Here is a 21,324-nt window from a genome sequence, read left to right as displayed (position 1 = left end):
GGTCTTTGAAGCAGAAAAGACAGTAAGAAATGAGGTCAAGCTGGGACTTTTCAAGCTGAGTTAGCACCTTGGAATGAAGGTGTAGAAATGTCTGTCTCTCTGTCCTGTGAAAAATCTGCCAGGGGCTAAACCTTGTTAGATGGACCTCAACAAGCAAGACAGGTTAGCTGGGCTAGGGAAGAGGCCAGGCCGGAGAGAGAGGGAAGAAAACTGTGGCTTCCTGTGGTTTTCTGAGGGTCACAGCAGTCTTAGGAAGTAGGGATACTGGGGCCAGCTAAACATATGCTAATAAAATGCAACTTTTCAGAGGGCATTTGTTGAGTTCCTTCATTAACACCAAGGCCAAGGGCAGTCCAGAGCTCACGCAAAGCAGGTCTGAGGGTTTCCTTTTGTTTGTTTCAAGGTCCTCCCAGCAGTGGGAGTAGCGAGGTGAAAAGGCGGGCAGCGCTGGCCTTGAAAAGGAGCGGGACCTGTGAGCGATCCCAAGTCCCTCTGGCTTGAATACCCGCCTTTGTCTCCAAAGGGCCATGGCTGGGCTCCCCGAAGAGAGTCCCAGTAACGAAGCAGTTGATTAAGACCTCATTAAAAGTTCATTGACATTCATCACGACCTGGAGGCATCCCAGCAGCCCAGTGAGAAGAAACAAGTGAGGACCAGACCAGCCAGAAGCTTGAACCCTGGGTCTGAACGCTCTTTCTGCCACCTCGCAGTGTTCTTGGGTAAGTGTTTTGATCCGTTCTGAGTGACTCTGATTCAACGCTGCTGGGAGCACATTCTTTGAAAGGTTTAGTCCTTTTGTGCATCTTTACTCTTAGCACCACCCCCTTCCTGTCTTCCTCTGATCATGGTCTTAGCATTACCCCGTCATCTGCTCATGGCAGGCCCTTTAAGAACAGCCAAGACACGCATTTCTTGCATCACAGCACCATGAAGCTTCCTAAGACACCAGGACCTCTGAGGAATACCTCAGGGAAATATGGGGGAAACAAAGAGCCTCTGGCTTCTGGCAGGTGCTGATGGGACCTACCCAGGCCCCCAGGAAGGAGAAAGCGCAGGCAGAGTTTAGCATCTCTGCCCAAAGGTGTCAGCTGTGCCCTTCTGCCCAAATTCAAGCTCCTGGCCTCAGATCCAAGATCTAAGGACAACAGGAAATTGCAGTGCCCTCTAGGGACCACTGGTTCTAACAGACGTCTAGCCTTCCACCACGGGGCTGGGGCAGGGAATTCTGGCTGCTTTCGCCCAAGGAGCCCAGGAATCTTGCAAGGTCACCTTATGTTTTTTTCAATTTTTAGTAAAATAAAGTTGATTTACTATGTTGTGTTAGTTTCAGGTGAACTGCAAAGTGATTCATATATATATACATATACACATTTGAGGAGAAGGCAATGGCACCCCACTCCAGTACTCTTGCCTAGAAATTCCCATGGATGGAGGAGCCTGGTAGGCTGTAGTGCATGGGGTCACTAAGAGTCGGACATGACTGAGCGAATTCCCTTTCACTTTTCACTTTCATGCATTGGAGAAGGAAATGGCAACCCACTCCAGTGTTCTTGCCTGGAGAATCCCAGGGACGGGGGAGCCTGGTGGGCTGACGACTATGGGGTCACACAGAGTCGAACACGACTGAAGTGACTTAGCAGCAGTAGCATACACGTTTGAACTGTGGTGTTGGAGAAGACTCTTGAGAGTCCCTTGGACTGCAAGGAGACCCAACCAGTCCATTCTGAAGGAGATCAACCCTGGGATTTCTTTGGAAGGAATGATGCTAAAGCTGAAACTCCAGTACTTTGGCCACCTCATGAGAAGAGTTGACTCATTGGAAAAGACTCTGATGCTGGGAGGGATTGGGGGCAGGAGGAGAAGGGGACGACCCAGGATGAGATGGCTGGATGGCATCACGGACTCGATGGACGTGAGTCTGAGTGAACTCCGGGAGATGGTGATGGACAGGAAGGCCTGGAGTGCTGCAATTCATGGGGTCTCAAAGAGTCGGATACGACTGAGCGACTGAACTGAACTGAACTGAACACATCATATATGAATCATAATTCATCATATGTGAATCCCCAGCTCCTAGATCCAGGGGATTTCCCAGGCAAGAAGCCTGGAGTGGGTTGCTATTTCCCTCTCCAGAGGATCTTCCTGACCCAGGAATTGAACCCGAGTTTCCCGCATTACAGGCAGACTCTTTCCCACTGAGCCACCAGCGAAGCCCCACAGCAATGTTAGCCAACACGTCTATCAGGTCTTTTCTTCTTTGTGTTAAGAGCAGTTAAGGTTTAGTCTCTTAGTTACTTTGAAGTTACAGTGTTTTTTACTATCATCGTTATGCTGTGCATTAGATCTCTCAACTTATTATCAACCAGTTGCCATTTGTATCCTTAAACATCATCTCCCCAAATCCTCTGTCCCCAACCCCTGGTGACCACCAGTCTGCTCTGGTGGACGACCAGTCCACAACTCAGTTGCTTTTTACATTCCACATGTAAGTGAGATCACATAGGATTTGTGTTTCTCTGACTTATCTCACTTAGCCTAACACCCTCAAGGTCCTTCCATGCCATTGCAAATGGTAGGCTTTCCTTCTTTTTTATGACTGAATACTATTCCATTTTCTATCTACAGACCACATCATCTCTATCCAGTCATCAGCTGACAGACACTTCGGTTGTTTCTGTGTCTTGACTATTTTGACTAATGCTGCAGTGAACATGGACCTGCAGATATCTCTTCAAGACAATGGTTTATCCCTTCAGATAATGCACTCAGGAGTGGCAATGCTGGATTGCATGGTAGTTCAGTTTTTAAGGAATCACCATACTGTATTCGGTCGTGGCTGCACCCATTTCCATTCCCATCACCAGTATATAAGTTTTTGCTTTTCTTCATATCCTTGATGTTGGCATTTTTCAAGGCTAATCAATTAACAGTTTATCCTCTTCCCAATGAATAATAAAATGAATGACTAAAAGATAACAGGAATTAGATAGAGATAAATATTAGCTTGATTACTGATATAAAAAAAAACTGATTGGATGCACAGCTAAATAGTTTTGCTAATTCTTTGCTGCTGAATTCAGTAACTCGCCCCCTGGTCACTGGTTCAGCATGGAGCCCAGAGGCCCTCCCTGTGATGCTGGAGAAGCGGGGAAGACTTACCTTCCACAGAGAAACTCATTCCAAAACAGACCCAGCAGGTTTAGCATCCTCTTCAACACATCCGTGAAGCCAGTCATTTCTCCTCCCTTGGGAAGAACAGAATAAGGAGGGAAAGAATGGTAATTTTCCTTGAAACATGCAGAACCAAAAAACAAAGTGTCCTAAAAATATATATGCACTTAGTCACTCAGTCGTTTCCACCTCGATCCTTTGGACTGTAGCCCACCAGGATCTTCTGTCCATGGGATTCCCTAGGCCAGAGTACTGGAGTGGGTGGTCATTTCCTCCTCCAGGGATGTTCCAGACCCAGGGATGGAACCCAGGTCTCCTGTGTCCCCTGTATTGTTGGTGATTCTTTACCCCCTGAGCCATCAGGGAAGCCCAAATATATATATAGAATTGGAACCAGGAAGGAAATTGGAGGGTGGGAGAAGAAGCAGGTGAGGGCATCTCTTCTCCCAGGCCTGCCCTGCAAGGTCTTAGGAAGCTGACTGGATCCCAGGAGCAAAGATCACAGCTCCTACCAGGCCCTTCTGAGAAACTCTGATAAGGCCTGCTTCCTGGTCCCTTCAAGCCAAGGTGGGGGGCAGGACTGCACTGCCACCTAGCACTTCTGAGTCTCCCCCATTCCTTCACTGAAAGTGAAAGTGAAGTCGCTCAGTCGTGTCCGACTCTTTGCGACCCCATGGACTATAGCCTATCAGGCTCCTCCGTCCACGGGATTTTCCAGGCAAGAATGCTGGAGTATCCGGATTGCCATTTCCTTCTCCAGGGGATCTTCCTGACCCAGGAATCGAACCCGGGTCTCCCACATTGCAGGCAGACGCTTTACCATCTGAGCCACCAGGGAAGCCACTTAGTCAATGTTTAAGAGTGACATCTCTTTCCTGCTGGGAACCTGATGGACGCCTGTGGTTAGGCTAACTTAGTAAAATGAGTTGGAAAGTCTTCTATTTTTATCTATGCTCTGGAACACATGAAACAATGCAAGAATCTTCTAGTCTTGGAAGGTCAAAGAGCTTGTCTTTAGTGCCCCCTTGGCCTAGTATTTTTGGGATGGGACAGTCCTTTAAATGCTTAAAAATTTTCTCATGGTGATTGCTTTATTTCGGTCTCTTCTTGCGTCAACATCTGAATTTCCAAGAAAAGCATCCCATTTCTGTAAGAATTTGAAGTAGATCTGCATGGAATTACAGAATCCTCTCTTTGCTCTTTTAACCCACTCAGAAGCTATGGTCACCTTCCCCACCACACTCCTAATGCTCTGTATTTGTTGTCTCTTATTTTGATTAAGTTTATTGTATGTGTGTGTGTATGATCTGCCCCAGGGTCACATGGGTGTCAGGATAAAATATTTTGTAGTGCAGAGGTAAAGAATCCACCTGCCAATACAGGAGACTCAAGAGGTGTGGGTTTGATCCCTGGGTCAGGAAGATCCCTGAGAAGGAAATGGCAACCCACTCCAGTATTCTTGCCTGGAAAATCTCTGGACAGAGGAGCTTGGCGGGCTACAGTCCATGGAGTTGCAGAGTCAGGCAACTGAGCAAGCATTTTGGTTACATTTACCCAGTTCGTGTACGTATGTGTATGTGTGTGTGTGATCCGTCCCAGGTCACATAGGCATCGAACCAAAATATTTTCTCTGTAAATGGCAGTCTTTCTGAAGACTCTGCCTGCCATTCATCCTGGGAAAGAATCAAAATGAGCCTCAGATCCAACCAGGGTCCCCTCCAAGGTAAAAATTTCAGGAATCGACTGAAGAAGGAAGTTCTTTCACAGTTCTGGGTTCTTAAAGCCAAGTCATACCTTGGGTAGAGCCTGTGATGTGGGTGATGGCTCTTGGCCAGATCACCAGGCACATGAGAGAGAGGGCAGGAGAACCCCCACTCCGCTGATCAGGGTCCCTTGATCTTCTGGGCGATAATGCTTTTAATTTTCATCAGCGTGAGATGCCGTCCCAAACCAGAAGGGGTTTGCCTAATTCATCATGCTCCCTGGCCACACAATGGGAGCCCTGACAAGCAGAACATTGGGCACTGAGAGAAACGGACATCCTGAACGCTCATGAATTGCAAATGCTTCTTCGTTAAAGGATGCTCTCCTGCTTGGGACCATCTGCTTGATGTAACAGGGCCCAGGTCCTCAGGCTAGAAACATCTGCCACTTTAATCATTTTACCTCTTAATTAAAGCACAACCACAAGGGGGCCAAACATAGCTATGACCCTGGACATGTCAGACCTCAGCCACACAGAAGAGAGCATACATCTGCCTGGACAAGCCGTGAATGAGAGCACGTAGGTGTGCTGTTCACCCAATACATGTCCTCCCCACTGAGATAAAACAAATGTGGGCAAATGAATCCCCTTTCTCTATTAACTTTGTGTATTCTTTCAAAGACACTTTGTCTTCCAATTTAATTGATCTTCCACCCAGGGCCCCCTGACCAGTTGTCTCTGAGCTGCTCTGCCCTGAGGCATCTTTGTCAAGTAGTTAATGATCTATAAATAAACACATTAATACACAGGGGAGATGCCATTTAAAGGAACCCCATGCTAATCCTCTTGTACCACAAAGAATTCTTTTATAATGCAAATAGTCACCCTTTAATTGATCTATTTTGTAAGTTCAGATTTTCATATCCATTTCCCACACGGTGTCAAAGGAACAATGCGTGGAAACACTCCAGTGCATGCCCAGTAAAGCACTTAATAAGTGGTGGGTGACACCATTATTTCTCACTTTGGGATGTGCCCATATTGTTTTGAGCTTAGGTCAAATTGCAAGGATGCCACAGAGATTCTGAGTGTACATCTGTCTACCCCACCCGTTGGTCTATTGTCTCTCTAAGAACCTAGATGCTTAGATTTAATTCATTTTGTTTCTCATAGAGATGTTTTGTGCTTAGTTCTGTACCCCAATTGGTAAAATGTTGATATCAATAAAAATCATATATGTATCTTTTATATTTAAAATGCTAAAAAAAAACTATACCTGGATGTATACTCAAAAACACTATACAAGATACATAAAAGGATAGAAAGCAGGATCTCAAAGGGATATCTGTACACCATGTTCACTGCAGCATAATTCACAATAGCTGAAATGTGGAAGCAGCTCAAGTATCCACCAATGGATGAATGGAGAAGCAAAGTGTGGTCTAAACACACAGTGGAATATTGGTCAGCCTTCCAAAAGGAGGAGATTCTGACACCTACTGCAATAAGGATGAACCTTGAGGACGCTGTGCTGAGTGAAATAAGCCATCACAAATGGATATGAGCTCATTTGTACCTATTGTGGTCAGGTTCACAGAGACAAAGAAAATTGGTGGTTTCCAGGGATTCTCAAGAGGAGGAATAGGGAGTTAGTGTTTACTCGTTTAGTGTTTCCACTTTACCGAGATGGAAAGAGCTATGCGGATGGATGGCGGAGATGGCTGCACCACCTTATGAAATATTTAACACCACTGAACCGAATACTTAGAAATGATTAAGATGGTAAATGTTATGCATACTTTACTAAAAAAAAAAGTGGGGGGGAACACTCTAAAAGATCATTGTTTAGACAAACACTATAACGCAGTAATGTGAGATTGGTAATACATGTAAAAATTAAATATATAAAAACAGTAACACAAAATGCAAAAGACACAGAAGGGCCACAAGAACTTGAAACAGATCAGAGTAGAGTAGTTGTGTGACAGAGCAGGACCCACTGGGGCCCTCCTTCCCAGGGCAGGTCTTCCTTCTTAGCCTCTGCTTCAGTTCCTCTCAGAAGTACCCAGATAATAGCATTTGATGCAGATTTCCTGAGTTATTTCAGTTCAGTTCAGTTGCTCAGTCATGTCCGACTCTTTGCGACCCCATGGATTGCAGTACGCCAGGCTTCCCTATCCATCACCAACTCCCAGAGCCTACTCAAATTCATGTCCATTAAGTCAGCGATGCCATCCAGCCATCTCATCCTCTGTTGTCCCCTTCTCCTCTCGCCTTCAATCATTCCGAGCATCAGGGTCTTTTCCAATGAGTCAGTTCTTCAAAGCAAGTGGCCAAAGTATTGGAGTTTCAGCTTCAGCATCAGTCCTTCCAATGAATATTCAGATGTGAAAACCTCCTACCAGATGGAAGATGCTAGACTACTTGAGGACCATGCGCAGATGGCCCCAGGCCACCTGGAGCCTCAGGACTGAGAAAATCAACCCCTGTGACATCACCCTCTTCTCTCACCCATCAGCCAATCAGAGGATTGTACCAGCTGATCACATACCACCCCTTCCCTCACTTGGCTTTTTAAAACGCTTTGCTGAAACCCTTCAGAGAGTTAGGGACTTTTGGGGACGTGAGCCACCTGTCTCCTTTCATGAGCCTGCAATAAACCTTTCTCTGCTCCAAACTCCAATGTTTTGGTGTGTTTGGCCTCACCGCGTGCCAGGCATGCAAACTTGCATTAACAGTAACACTATCTAGTTTCCAGACTTATTATAAAGCTGCAGAAATCAAGATAGTGTGTTTTAGCACCAAGGTAGACAAATAGATCAAAGAAACCAAGTTCAGCAATAGACCTAGACATGCCAAAAAACTTTTCCACACTAAGGAAATTTGGTGGAGAAAAGATTCTTTTCAACACACAGTGATAGGACAATCCGATAGCCACATGCAAAAAGAAAAAAAAGAAAGATGAAAGGAACTTTGACCCACACCTCACACTATATGCAAAAATTAACTCAAAACAGATGAGAGACTTAGATGTAAAACCTCAAAACTATAAAACTCCAAAAGAAAATATAGGAGAAAATGATTATGACTTTAGGTTTAGCAAAGGTTTCACAGCCACAAACACCAAAAACATAATCCATACAATTTAAAACTCTGTGAACTGGGCTTTGCCAAAATCAAAAAATTCTGCTCTTTGAAACACACTGTTAGGAGAATGGAAAAATGAGTCATAAATCAGGAGAAAATATTTATGAATCCTACACCCAACAAAGGGCTTGTAACCAGAATAAATAAAAATAAAACAAAAGCCAATAAGAGAAAAGCAAACAACCCCATTCAAAAATGACAAAAACATGTGAGCAGGGAGTTAAGCAAACATATGCAGCTTGAAAATAAACACATTAAAAAATGTTCAACCTTGTAAGTCATTTGAGGGTGTGAGTTAAAACTAAATGAGATACAACTACATGCTGATCAGAATGTGTAAAGGAAGAACTCAGTTATCTACCTTCTGTGTTGGGGAAAACCAAGTTCTATTTCTTCTCTGTACAATGTTCACAAGCACTTCAATCCTGACACTTCTGGTCACCGAATGAGTGAAGGTTCCACCACCCCCAGCAATTCTCGATGACATCAGCTGGGGGTCCCATAATTTAACTCAATTCTGACACTAGTTACCCAGAGATAGTGTCAGATTGCATGGGTTAAGGGCTCAGTCCCACAAGACTCACACACACACACACACACACACACACTCCCCCTCAGACCCTTGGCAAGACCAGTGATAACCTGGACTTCTGACCAACCAGCTAGAGATGGGAGATTTCAACGAATTGAATTAATTTGCTAACGTGGCTCACAGAGCTCGAGAAAACAATAGACTTAGGCTTATAAGTTTATTACAAAGAATATGATAAAGGCAGAGACATCACTTTGCCGCCAGAGTCTGTATGGTCAAAGCTATGGCTTTTTCAGTAGTCATGTACAGATGTGAGACTTGGATCATAAAGAAGACCAAGCACCAAAGAACTGATGCTTTCGAATTGGGGAAGACTCTTGAGAGTCCCTTGGACAGGCAAAGAGATCAAACCAGTCAATCCTAAAGGAAATCAACCCTGAATATTCATTGGAAGGACTGATCCTGAAACTGAAGCTTCAATACTTTGGCCACCTGAGGCGAAGAGCCCACTCATTGGAAAAGACTCTGTTGCTGGGAAAGATTGAGGGCAGGAGGAGAAGGGGGCAACAGAAGATGAGATGGTCGGATGGCATCACTGACTCAATGGACGTGAATTTGAGCAAACTCCGAGAGACACTGAAGGACAGAGGAGCCTGGTGTGCTGCAGTCCATGGGGTTGCAAGAGTCGGACATGATTTAGGGAGTGAACAACAACAACAGGTGAACATGCTGGAGAAGAGGGGTTAGGCAGGGTATGGAGGAAATGGAGCTGAGCTCCACACTGACTCTGCCTGCATCTCCACATGTACATCAACCCCAACCCGGAAGCTCTCTGAACCCTGTAATTTGGGGATATTATGGGGCCTTCCTCACATAGGCATGATCCATCATTAACTCCATTTTAGTCCTTCTTCCTTCTCAAGAGAATTGTAGTAGAATGAGGGAGCTGAAAATTCCAAGCTTCTAATCATGACTTGGTCTTTCTGGTGGCCAGCCCTCATCCAGAGTCGCCTCATTAGAACAAAAGACACTCTTATCACCCAGGAAATTCCAATAGTCTGGGAGCTCTGTGTCAGGAACAGAGGTCAAAGACCAGCATTAGAATGAGGTACTCCTCTGTTCTTATCACTTAGGAAGTTATGAGGGCTTTAGGAACTCTGTGCCAGGAACCAGGGGGCAGAGACCGACATGTATTTTCTATTATCTCCCAAAACCGCTAAAATCAAAGACTGATCTAATGATGGCAAGAATGTAGAGGAACCAGATCACTCTTGCCTTGCAGGTGAATGTATAAAATGATGCAGCCACTTTGCAAAACAGTATCGCTCCTTCTTATAAAGGTAGACTAACCCTGACTGTGAAGTCAGTCACTTTATTCCTAGACCCCATGATGCAGCCCATGGGGTTGCAAAGAGTTGGACACAACTGAGCAACCAAACAACAACAGAAAGGAAACATCAATGTGTATTCATTCAGACTCACACATGAATGTTCATAGCAGCTTGATATATAATGGTCTCTAAACAGGAACAATCTTAATATCCATTTAACAAGTGAATGGACGAAGTGTGGCAGCCAAACAGTGGAACATTTGTCCACAACTAAAAGGAATAAACCACTGACACATTTTTAAAATACATTTTCACATATTTTTTTAAAATATGTAATGAAACAATGAAGTTAATTTCAAAAATATATTTAACCCAGTGTATCTAAAATATTATCATTTCAATTTATAATGTGTGTGTTAGTTGTTCAGTCATGCCCAACTCTTTGTGACCCCATGGACCATATCCCATCAGGCTCCTTTGTCCATGGAATTCTCCAGATAAGAATACTGGGGTGGGTAGCCATTCCCTCCCCCAGGGGATCTTCCCAACCCAGGGATCAAACCCGGGTCTGCTGCATGGCAGGCAGATTTTTTACCATCTGAGCCACCAGGGAAATTCTTTTCAATATATAATAAATATACAAAAACACTGCACATGAATTCAATGTAAATTATTACTGAAGTTAAAAATTCAGCTCAACACACCGACCACATTGCAAGCGCCCAGTGGACGCATGTGGCTGCTGGTTCCTGGGCAGGAGAATGCAGATCGAAACCACTTGAGAATACTCCACACTTTCTCTGGTTCTGTATTTATGCAAAAAACAAAGGTCAGTTTAATCTTCCCAGAGCTTGCTACCCGCCTACAACTAGTGACGGTGAGTCCACATTTAGCAGCTGAAACGCAGACATCTCTTTTCTCCTCCCGGTGTCTTAACACTTCATTTTTAGAAAGTGGTGGCCAGTGGCGTTTGGGAACAGCTGGGTGTGTCTAAGTGGTCTTGATCCTTTGAACTGGCTGTCCCGCCCCACTGGAATCTGCTAGAGCTCCCAGAAAACAGTCATTTACTTTTGCAACCTCAGGTTTCCCCCCAGCATCCACCTCCATCAGTTCAAAGTGAAGAATTACAAGGAGAGGGGACTTTCCACACCTCCTTCTAGGAGGCGTGTCCACAAAAATAACCCCCAACTCAACAACCCCTTCTCTTGCAAACCCTATTTCATTCCCTCCAGATCTCTGGAACGTCCTTCACCCAAAAGGCAGATCACGTAAGAGATTAAAGGGAAAAGGGCAAAATCAATAGAAAAAAAAAAAAGGAGATTTAACAACAGCAAATGTTTCTTTTGTCAAACCAGAAATGAGAGTGACTCTCAGAAGAAGTCCAATCAATAGAGACCAATTAAAGATAACCAGTTCAGCCCAGAACATATGGATTAAAATCTGAAACTGGATATTGAGGGTTATGCTAACGATTTTAGTTTGTATTAGACAAGAATTAAAAAAAGTTTCCAGTGCCTTGAAGTAAGAAAAGGCAGCATTGGCTCTGTCTTTGTAGGTTTTGCTTTCTAAGACATATTCCTCAACAACTAAAATGAGATTTTGTGTCCACCCTCTGTCAACCCTGTCCCTCCCCACAGCCTCTGCCCCAGTGTTTTGGGAATAAGAGGATGGTATGAGAACTCTTCAACTCCCTTTGATACCAAATGATAAAATATGTACACAATATAAAGTGGGGGAAAAATTATATAGTGTATTACACATGACAATTGCCTAATTACTCGTCCTACAGTTGTCAGCAAGCTGCAAGGGTGAAGCAGAATTAGAGGATCTCAGGGCAAGAATTTAGGACCCCAAAGGCAAGTTGGGTTTAATAAAAGCAACAACAGCAATAATGCCTAACATATAAGGCTCTTATTATTTGCCAGCATTATGTCACCTGATATTCAATATTCAACCCTGTATGGTAAATACTGACATTCTCTTGGAAAGGTTGCACAATGCATCCAAGTGACAGTCAGTGAATGGAAAAGCTGGGATTTGAACATAAGGCACCTGATTCTGAACCTCAGGCTCTTACTCCACCACCTTCAGTTCGTTCCCACCACAGGGCTCAGAATGCCCCTCTGGAGGGGACTAGTGAGGCTAGACTGAGCCAGGCTCCTCTGTCCATGGGATTCCCCAGGCAAGAATACAGGAGCAGGTTGCCATTTCCTTCTCCAGGGGGATCTTCTCCACCCAGGGTTCGAACCCGGGTCTCCAGTATTGCAGGTGGTCTCCTACACTAGCAAGCGGATTCTTTACTGACTGAGCCACAGGGATGGCCAATTACCAGGCACCAAAGCCAGGGTCCTGAACCCTGGGCAATTCCTGCCCTGGGGTCTAGATATAGAAACAGTCATTTGGTTCGTTTCTGCCAAAAAAAAAAAAAAAAATGTACTTAGTCTACACACAGAGCTGGAATGGTGGGGAGTGGAGCTCAGTGATAGAGCATTTGACTACAAATGGAGCTGGAGGTGGAAAATTATGCTAATGAATTCTATTCAAAATCTTCACTTTGTGCATTTTAACGAAGATAAAAGGAACACTCTATTACCCAAGCAGGGGCTCCCCCTGCTGGAAATCTACTTTGAAACCCATACATTGTAATTGACTCCTTGAATTACCTCCTTGGGAATGGAATGAGAAAAGCACCCATAATTTAACCTTGCAAGACTGACATCCCCTGTCTATGTGGGTAATGAAAGCCTTTCTGGTAGTTACGAAGCCGAGTTGCTGATTTAGTAAAGTGAATGTTCACTTGCTCTAAGATGAATAGGGTGAGTATAGAGAGATGCTATAAGTCTTAGGGAGGCACTCTTAGAGAATGGTTTTCTTGTTGTTAGTCTTAATTTGGCAGGCAATAAAGTTATCCTGGGATATACCTAATGGAAACCAAAGGAGCACAAAGAATAAAGGGAATGATTTTTCATTCAGTTAGGAAATGTGTCTTGGCTGCAGTCCATCGGAGATGGGGACTCACTGTATATTTCTCAGAGATTCAGGTTCTGATAAATAGTGTAGGAGCCTCAAGATGATTCCATGCGTCTCCAGCTTTTAAACCTACATGCCTGCCTGCTATGGATCAGTGGGTTGAAGATTTTACATTGTAAATCTGAGTGCAGTAATAAAGCTTGGGCATTTCAAAGTTTTGTTTTCCCTTTCTTCTTGGCTCCATTTGGAATTCCAAAAAGAAAAGGACCAATTTAAATTCCAGACAAGATCCACTTGAAATTCTAAACATGTGGAGTTAAATTTTGGAGTCCACTGATCAGACTGTGAATGACAGCATCTAAACGTCACTATCAATTATGTCAAGTCGAGAAGTCAACCGATTGTGAGCTGTCTTACAATTTCCAGCAGTCACTTGCATAGAAGTATGCGTTACGTGAAAACTGCCAACTGTACAGAAAATGAGAATCCCCATACAGTTCCCCAGAGAAACAAGCTAATGTTTTCTCCATACTAATACAGATGGAATTCATGTCACTTTTCCATCCTCCACACACACACATCCCTAAAAATCAATTTATTTACAAATGTAAATACGTTAATAAAATATAAATAGCCTTAATAAAATGTAAGCAAAAATAATCCAACAAGGGGCTCCCCTGGTGGCTCAGTGGTGGAGAATGCACCTACCACTGCAGGAGACACGGGTTCAATCCCGGGTCCGGGGAGATCCCACCTGCAGGGGAACAGCTAAGCAAGTGTGCCACAACTAGGGAAGCCTAATGCCCTGGAGCCCACGCTCCACAGTAAGAGAAGCCGCCCCAACGAGAAGCCCCTACACCACGCCTGGAGAGCAGCCACACTCACGACAACTAGAGAAAAGCCCTCGAAGCAACAAAGGCCCCAAACAGTCAAAAATAAACAAAGAACCCATCAACGTCAAAAGAATGCCACTTTCCCCAAACTGGCCTTTATTTCATGAATGAGTCAATATTAAGAAAACTATTGATAAGATTCACCAGAGTAACTGGTTAAAGGTATAACAAAATTAAGTCTTCTTGATAAAGATTGTGGAGAAGGAAATGGCAACCCACTCCCATATTCTTGAATGGAGAATCCCGTGGACGGAGGAGCCTGGTGGGCTGCTGTCCATGGGGTCGCACAGAGTCAGACATGACTGAAGCGACTTAGCAGCAGCAGATAAAGATTGAAAACATTGGGTAATATGTAATGTAAATTCTTGGTTAAAATTCCTATTAAGCTGAGAATCAGAAATATGCACTTACCAAAATAAATTATGTTGAAGCAAGTTAACTATCAGCATTAGCATTTCCATTAAATTCAGGGGGAAAAAAGTGAAACAAGGCTTACCATCCCAACTATTACTTGCCATGTGCTGGAAGATCTAGAAAATCAATCAAATAATTTTAAAAATGAAGAACTGTAAATATGGAAAAGGGGGAAAAAAAGCACATTACCTCTCTCTTTTTTTTCTGTTTTTGCATTGCTGTGATTATCTATGTAAAAGGCAAGATAGTCAACTGGATAAATATGGAAAACAGTAAGACAATTCAGTCAAAGAAACAATTATAAAACTGGCTGAGAAAAATCCATGTTTCCAACACACACACAAGAGCTAACAATAAAACACCACAGAATAAAAGAAATTCATAAAGGCCATAGAGCATGTAAATGCCTAGAAATAGAAAGTACAGGACCTATATAATGGAAACAAAAAAATGTTTTGAAGGTGTAAACAAAGAACAGACTCATTAGAGTTTGTTCAGACTGGGAGCCTGCCTGAGACGATATCAATATCTCCCTGTTGACATTCATTTATACATTTAAATTTACTCTTTTGGAACTTCCCTGGCAGCCCAGTGGTTAAGACTCTGCTCTCCCAATGCAAGGGGCCTGGGTTCAATCCCTGGTCAAGGAACTAGATCCCACATGCCACATCAAAGATCCTGCATTCAGATAAATAAATAAATATAAAAAATTAAATGACCTCTTTCAAAATAAATACTGAACTTTTGTTTTCGGAACAAAAGGGCTTTCTTGTAGAATAGCTTGTAGCATCTTATAGAAAGACAGATTCTTCTGGCCAAGAATTATTAGAAAATCTGGTTTAGATTTTTCCTTCTGTTTGACAGCATCAAGAGATATCAAGGCCTCCAGGATTCAGGAGATCGCAGGTGTGAGACGAAAACCCCCCATTCGGACCAGTCCAACATCTTCTGAATTCCTGCTGAAAGAATCTGCCAATTAATAAGCAACAGACCAAGAAACTAAAAAGCTTCCCTGAAACCACTTGCTGAGGGCAGGAAGGCTAACATCGTTCTCAGGAGCTCGAAGAGCTCAGAGACAAAATTGGAGTTCAGGGTTGCTAAGACATGAAGGGTTCAAGGTCCTGGAGAGAAGACAATTGCAAAGAAGCCAGCCTCACCCATCTCTGTACTCACCATTTCCTAAACGATACCCTCCCTGAGTGCAAAGCACAAGGAAACTGTCAGGAGGGTAGTTTTGAATCAAATTTCCATCGCTACAAATTCTTAAGATTGCATTATTTCTCAGAAGAGCTCAAGAATGGAAAATAAATGTCATTAAAACAATCCTCTGGGAAAACTCAAGATTCTGAGTGAAGGACTATGTTAACTGTTCGTCTCCAATATCCCATTGAGCTTTAAATTGCTCAGAAGGAGTAAGAATCTCTTCCCTTTAAAATATAGATCCAAAACCACAGGAAAAAAACAGAGATATTGCTTTCCAGAGAGAACAGACTGAATGAGAAAATTAGGAACAGCTACAGCAGACAGCTATCCCTTTTCTTTTTTAGAAACATTATTGAGATGTATTTCTCCTCCTACACAATTGCCCCATTTTAAGTATACAATTCATTGGATATTAGTATATTCACATCTGTGAAAAGAAATGCAACCATCATCGCAGTCCATTTTAGAACATTTCATCAACTCGAAAGGAAACATCACACGTGTTAGTTTTTACAACCCTACATCCTCACCCGCCTTTTCCCAGCTCTAAACAAACCACAGGGGATTTTCTGTCTCTAAAGACTTTCCAGTTGGGAATTTCATGGAAATTCAATCGCATAAAATGCAGTCTTTTATGACTAGAATTTTTCACTTAGCATAAGATATCCTAGGTTCGTCCATGTTGTAGCATATAGCAGTATCTCATTTCTTTTCATGGCCAAGTAGTATCCCGGCACATGGATAGACAGCCTTTTGTTAATCCATTCATCAGTTGATGGACATTTGGGTTGTTTATGCTGCCATAAACATCCAAGGAACATACAAGTTCCTGCTCAGACATATTTGCTCATGTCTCTTGCATGAGTACCTAGAAGAGGAATTGCTGGGTCCTAGGATAATGCTATGTTTAACCCTTTGAGGAACTATCAAGGTTCTCCAAAGTGGTTGTACCATTTCCATTCCCACCAGCAGCATATCAGGTTCCAATTTCTCCACCTTCTCATCACCCTGTGCTATTATCACACTTTTCAACCCAAGCTCACCTAGTGGGTGTGGACTAACAGCAGCGAACTGTGGTTGGATTTGCATTTCCCTGATGACCCATGATGCCGAACATTTTTTTCAGTTGCTTGTTGGCCATTTGTATATATGTTGTTGTTCAATCACTAAGTCATGTCCAACTGTTTGTGACCCCATGGACTGTAGCCCACCAAACTCCTCTGTTTATAGAATTCTCCAGGCAAGAATACAGGAATGGGTTACCATTTCCTCCTCGAGGGAATCTTCCCGATCCAGGGACTGAACCTGGGTCAGCTGTGTTGTAGGTAGACTCTTTACCATCTGAACCACCAAGAAGATCCCTTAATTGGATGGTTTGTCTTTTTATTATTGAGTATAAGAGTTCTTATACTTGCTGGAAGCAGGAGAAGGGGACGACAGAGGATGAGATGACTGGATGGCATCACCAACTCTATGGACATGAGTCTGAGCAAGCTCCAGGAGTTGGTGATGGACAGGGAAGCCTGGCGTGCTCCAGTCCATGAGGTGGCAAAGATTCAGATACAACTGAGTGACTGAACTGAATTGACTGATAAGAGTTCCTTATATATATATTCTGAATACAAGTCAATTTCCAGATAAACAATTTGCAAGTATTCTCACACTTAGAATAATCTATAGCAGACAGGTTCCCAGATCAGAAAGACTGACTTGTGGATGGAAGATCTATCACAGTCACATATAAAGGAACTGGTAGCAAATACCTGTTTCTACTCAAGTGTTTTTAACATGCATCTGTATTTGGCAGTCCTCATGAGGTATGTTTAGAAAATAAAGCTTACTGTCAGAGTTGGTGTAATTTTTTTGGAGACTACAGCTGGCCATAGCTAGTACATTTTTTAAAATATGCATGTCCTTTTCTTGGCAATATCCTTACCAGGAATTCAGCACTTGGATGTACTCTTAAAATGCACCAATACTCATGTGTAAGGATGTTCACTGACGTATTTTGAGTGATAATAAAATCCAGGACACAATCAAAGTGCTTATCATTGAGGGGTTGGGAAATCAATGTCTGTGTAGCTCTGCAGTGAAATACTATGTGGATTCTGAAAGAATGAAGCAGAGCTCACTAAAAATATAATAAGGTATATGTTGCTATAGAAAGATCTCCAATTTATATGCTTAATACAGGGAAAGAACAGCATGGTGTAGAATAATATGAGTACTTTGCTCCATTTTGTGGAAATCTTACAAATACTTGAAGAGATATCTATGTGGGTATCCCCTTTTATCCTGGAGGAAATCATAAGCCATGTCTTCTAGTTATCTTTGGCAAGAGACTACCGGGGAAAAAAAATAGGAGGAAAAGAGGCTTTCACATCTTATCTTTCCCTCTGGATAACTTTAGGATGTCATGATCCTAGACTTACTTTTTTTTAATGCCAAAAGGTTTATCTGGATGGAGAAGGAAATGGCAACCACTCCCATATTCTTGCCTGGAGAATTCCATAGACAGACGAGCCTGGTGGGCTACAGTCCACAGGATCGCAAAGAGTCGGACCCAACTGAGCGGCCAACACACTTACCTGGATGGTGAGATTTGGGCCATTTCTGGTTTTCTTCTTTGTTCTTAACTGTATTCATTTTAAATTTCTAGTTAAATGTTATAAAGACAGTTTATGAAATGAAAGTGTGTATCTTGAGTGTTCGAGCTCATGAAGTGAAATTCCCAGTTTTCTCAGTCACCTCACGGCCATCTGTGCCAACTTACCTAATCTCTCCAAGTCAAAGCAGAGCATGCGGGTTACTATCAGAAACCTTGCAAGGGAGAAGGCCTTACATCACAGATGTTCAAAGACATGGGAGCATGAGGTGCCTGAAGGTGGCCTCATTCGACATCCTTGCTACTCAGAGTGTGATCTGGGCTGGCGGCACCGGCATCTCTCAGGCTCTAAGTTGGAAATACAGCACCTCAGTCTCCACTCGGGTCTGGCTTTACAGGACTACAGGACTCTCTGGAAATTCATTAGCAGGCTCAAGTCTAAAAGCCCTGGAAGAGCTCAGAGTTTGTCACCCCAAGCTGAATGCTGCAGTCACTGGTAAGGTTCTTTAAGACTATCCAGGCAAGATGGGTCCCACCACCAGCACAAGGAACCTGTATCTCTGGGTGAGCCCTGCACAGGCGATTCTAATATGTAGGTATTGATTACCCAGAACAGCCAACATCTTCCAATATACCTCTTACATGACTTTGGGGATAAGCACTCATTTATAGAGTGTTGTCTACCTGCTGGTCCCTAGGCTAAACGTTTATACACATTGATCACCTCCTTTTAATCTCCACAATCCTGTAAGCTTGGAATCAACATCTTCATCTCACAGACGAGGAAACAGAACCTTAGAGTTTAAGGAACCTGTCCGGCCTCACATAGCTGGTAAGGGGCAGAGGGCAGGTTCAAAGCCAAGGTCTCTAATTTATGTGTACCCTGAATATTCATTGGGAAGACTGATGCTGAAGCTGAAGCTCCAATACTTTGGCCACCTGATGCGAAGAGCTGACGATTGGAAAAGATTAAAAGCAAGAGGGGAAGGTGGTGGCAGAAGATGAGATGGTTGGATGGCATCATTGACTCAATGGACATGAATCTGAGCAAACTGGGAGATGTTGAAGGACAGGGAAGCCTGGCATGCTGCAGTCAATTGGGTCACAAAGAGTCAGACACAACTGAGCCACTGAACAACAACATTGTAACATAGTTAATTCTCTGCTGTGCTTGTCACTAAAATGTGACCTTGGAGATCAAGAAGTATGTCCATCAATATATGTGCTGGATAATGTTGAAGAATAGCAAGGTCATCATTAGCTCAAAGTATTGAGTAAAAGAAAATGCATGAATGAGACACAGCTTGGGACTCTGGAGCTGACAGCACAGTGACCCCAGCTCCCTGGGGACAGCATGGGGAGAGCTGGTGCTGACTAACGTCTGACCTGAAAGTCTGGCCTCAGATCATCATCATGCAGGTGATCCACTGACAATCCACCGGATCCCACCTGCCCCCCAGAGGTTAGGGACCAGCGCTGCTCATGCCAACATCTCATACATTACGTGAGTGTGCGGTGTTCCAGACCCCACGTGGGTCATCAGAGACCAGAGCAGGAGAAAGACGGTTCAGCTAAATAGCACTTGAGTCCCTCCAGCCCATTTATAGGGTCTGTTTCAGCCACAAGGGCTAGCCTCTCCAGCTAGCAGATGTTTGCACAGGCTTCTAGAAGGTGTAAGATGCCCCCGGGAGCCTGGACAAAGGTGACGATTCTGGTTCCTTAGCACCAAACTACAGCCCAGATCATCTACCCAACAGCAGCTTCACGACCCTCTTCCATCTGCTCCAACACACACCTCACACCCTTGCCCACAAAAACCCATGAGAGCTCAGTGAGTTACTCTGATGTTTATTTTAATGCATCTTAGTCCACACAGTTGGTATAAAATCAGAAAAAGCAAAGCAAAAAAAAGAGGGAAAAAACAAGGTCTGGAGTCTTGGCATCAGAAGGGCCCCGTATATACATCTACAGTGGGTGGCCAGTATGAGTCATTGCCAGACAGTCCTTGGAGGCAGAGGACAGTCTAGACTCCGCTGCATCCTGGGATCCCACCGTCCCAGGGGGTCTAGAAGCTTGTCCAGATGCTCCGACCATAAGGAAATGTGGGAGTGATAAAGGCAGTGCATTGTTATGTATTATAGTAATAATAGCAGCCTAGCCAGGTACAAAAGCGGTTATAAACCATTTATATTACACAGAATTATTCAGGTCTCCATTCAACTTTATGTTGTAAAACTGTTAACTGAATTTCCAGTGAGGCGTTTAGATGATTAGTGATCGTAAGGAATGGTAAATACATAGCACCACTTCGTAGGTTTGTTGTCACCGATTTCTAACCTAGACGCGTGACTGGGACACCTCGTCCTCTTCAGGGCAAGGATTCCAAAGCCACAAGCCGCGATTCTCCGAGGGCTCCCGTTTGGGGGTTTTGTTGAGTGCAGGTAAGGCTGCACACAGAGGCGTGGGCAGCGTGTGTCTGTGTGTCACACAGCGGGTCACCCACAGTTAAAGGCTTTGGGCCATTCAGGGTTTCTACCCACACTTTGGTTTTCTAAATGAGGTGGAGTGGGAGGGAGGTAACTTCTTTCAGATGAAGGGGAAGGGGCGTGATGGGTTTACTTTCTTTCTGGGCAAAACAAAGAAAAACGGAAAAAAAAAAAAAAAACTGAGCTTGATTATATGGTTAGGATGTCAAGTTCCTTAGCTACTTTAAGGTTCAACCCAAGGCTGATGGTCAACACGTAAAGCAAACAATACTATGTACATATATGTAAAAAGTGTTATAAATAGGTTTTATAAACCGTCGATATTATATACATCTTCAATCAACACTAACCACCCCCCCACCCCCCGCACTGCTTTCTGTTTGGTTTGGTTTGAGTTTGGGTTTTTTGGCTAGCTTGTTTTTTTGTTTTGTTTTGTTTTCCTGGCTTCTGGTTTGCTTCCTCCCTCCCCACGTGAGCTCAGAGCCTCGGCCGTCCCATCCCCGGGCCTCATTCACGCTTCCGCAAGATCACATAGATGACACCGCTGAGAAGTGCCAGGGGGAAGGCCACCCAGGCCAGGATGTAGGCGAAGCCATAGGAGTTGTCCGAGTTGAAATGCCATTCCGGGTGCCGGACCGTGTAGATGGATGCCGCGCTCATCACGCACAGACCTGGGAAGGAGAGGGACCAGCTGGGAATGAGAGGGGTCACCACGGGGCAGAGACCCTGCACCACCCCCAACCAAGGCTCCCCAAGACCCCGGGCACCTCCCCCAGCCGCTCTGCTCTTCCCCCAAACTCCAGCTCACCTCACACTTGCACACACACACACACACAGCACACACACACACCACACACACACACACAC

General features: G+C 43.9%; 1 protein-coding gene across 7 annotated transcripts in view; it reads right to left on the bottom strand.

Moving 5' to 3' along the window:
• Positions 1 to 20,174: 20,174 nt before the first annotated feature.
• PMP22 (peripheral myelin protein 22) overlaps positions 20,175 to 21,324 on the bottom strand; it is a 28,179-nt gene continuing 27,029 nt past the window's right edge. For all 7 annotated transcript variants that reach the window (XM_040245932.1, XM_040245936.1, XM_040245935.1 and 4 more), the window contains exon 5: positions 20,175 to 21,128. In XM_040245932.1, coding sequence (XP_040101866.1) covers positions 20,965 to 21,128 — 164 coding nt within the window. In that variant the 3' untranslated portion in view covers positions 20,175 to 20,964. The remainder of the gene's footprint in view (positions 21,129 to 21,324) is intronic.

This window comes from Oryx dammah, unplaced genomic scaffold (genome assembly GCF_014754425.2).
Source record: "Oryx dammah isolate SB20612 unplaced genomic scaffold, SCBI_Odam_1.1 HiC_scaffold_8, whole genome shotgun sequence".
Lineage (NCBI taxonomy): Eukaryota > Metazoa > Chordata > Mammalia > Artiodactyla > Bovidae > Oryx > Oryx dammah.
This window is presented reverse-complemented; position numbering and strand designations above follow the sequence as displayed.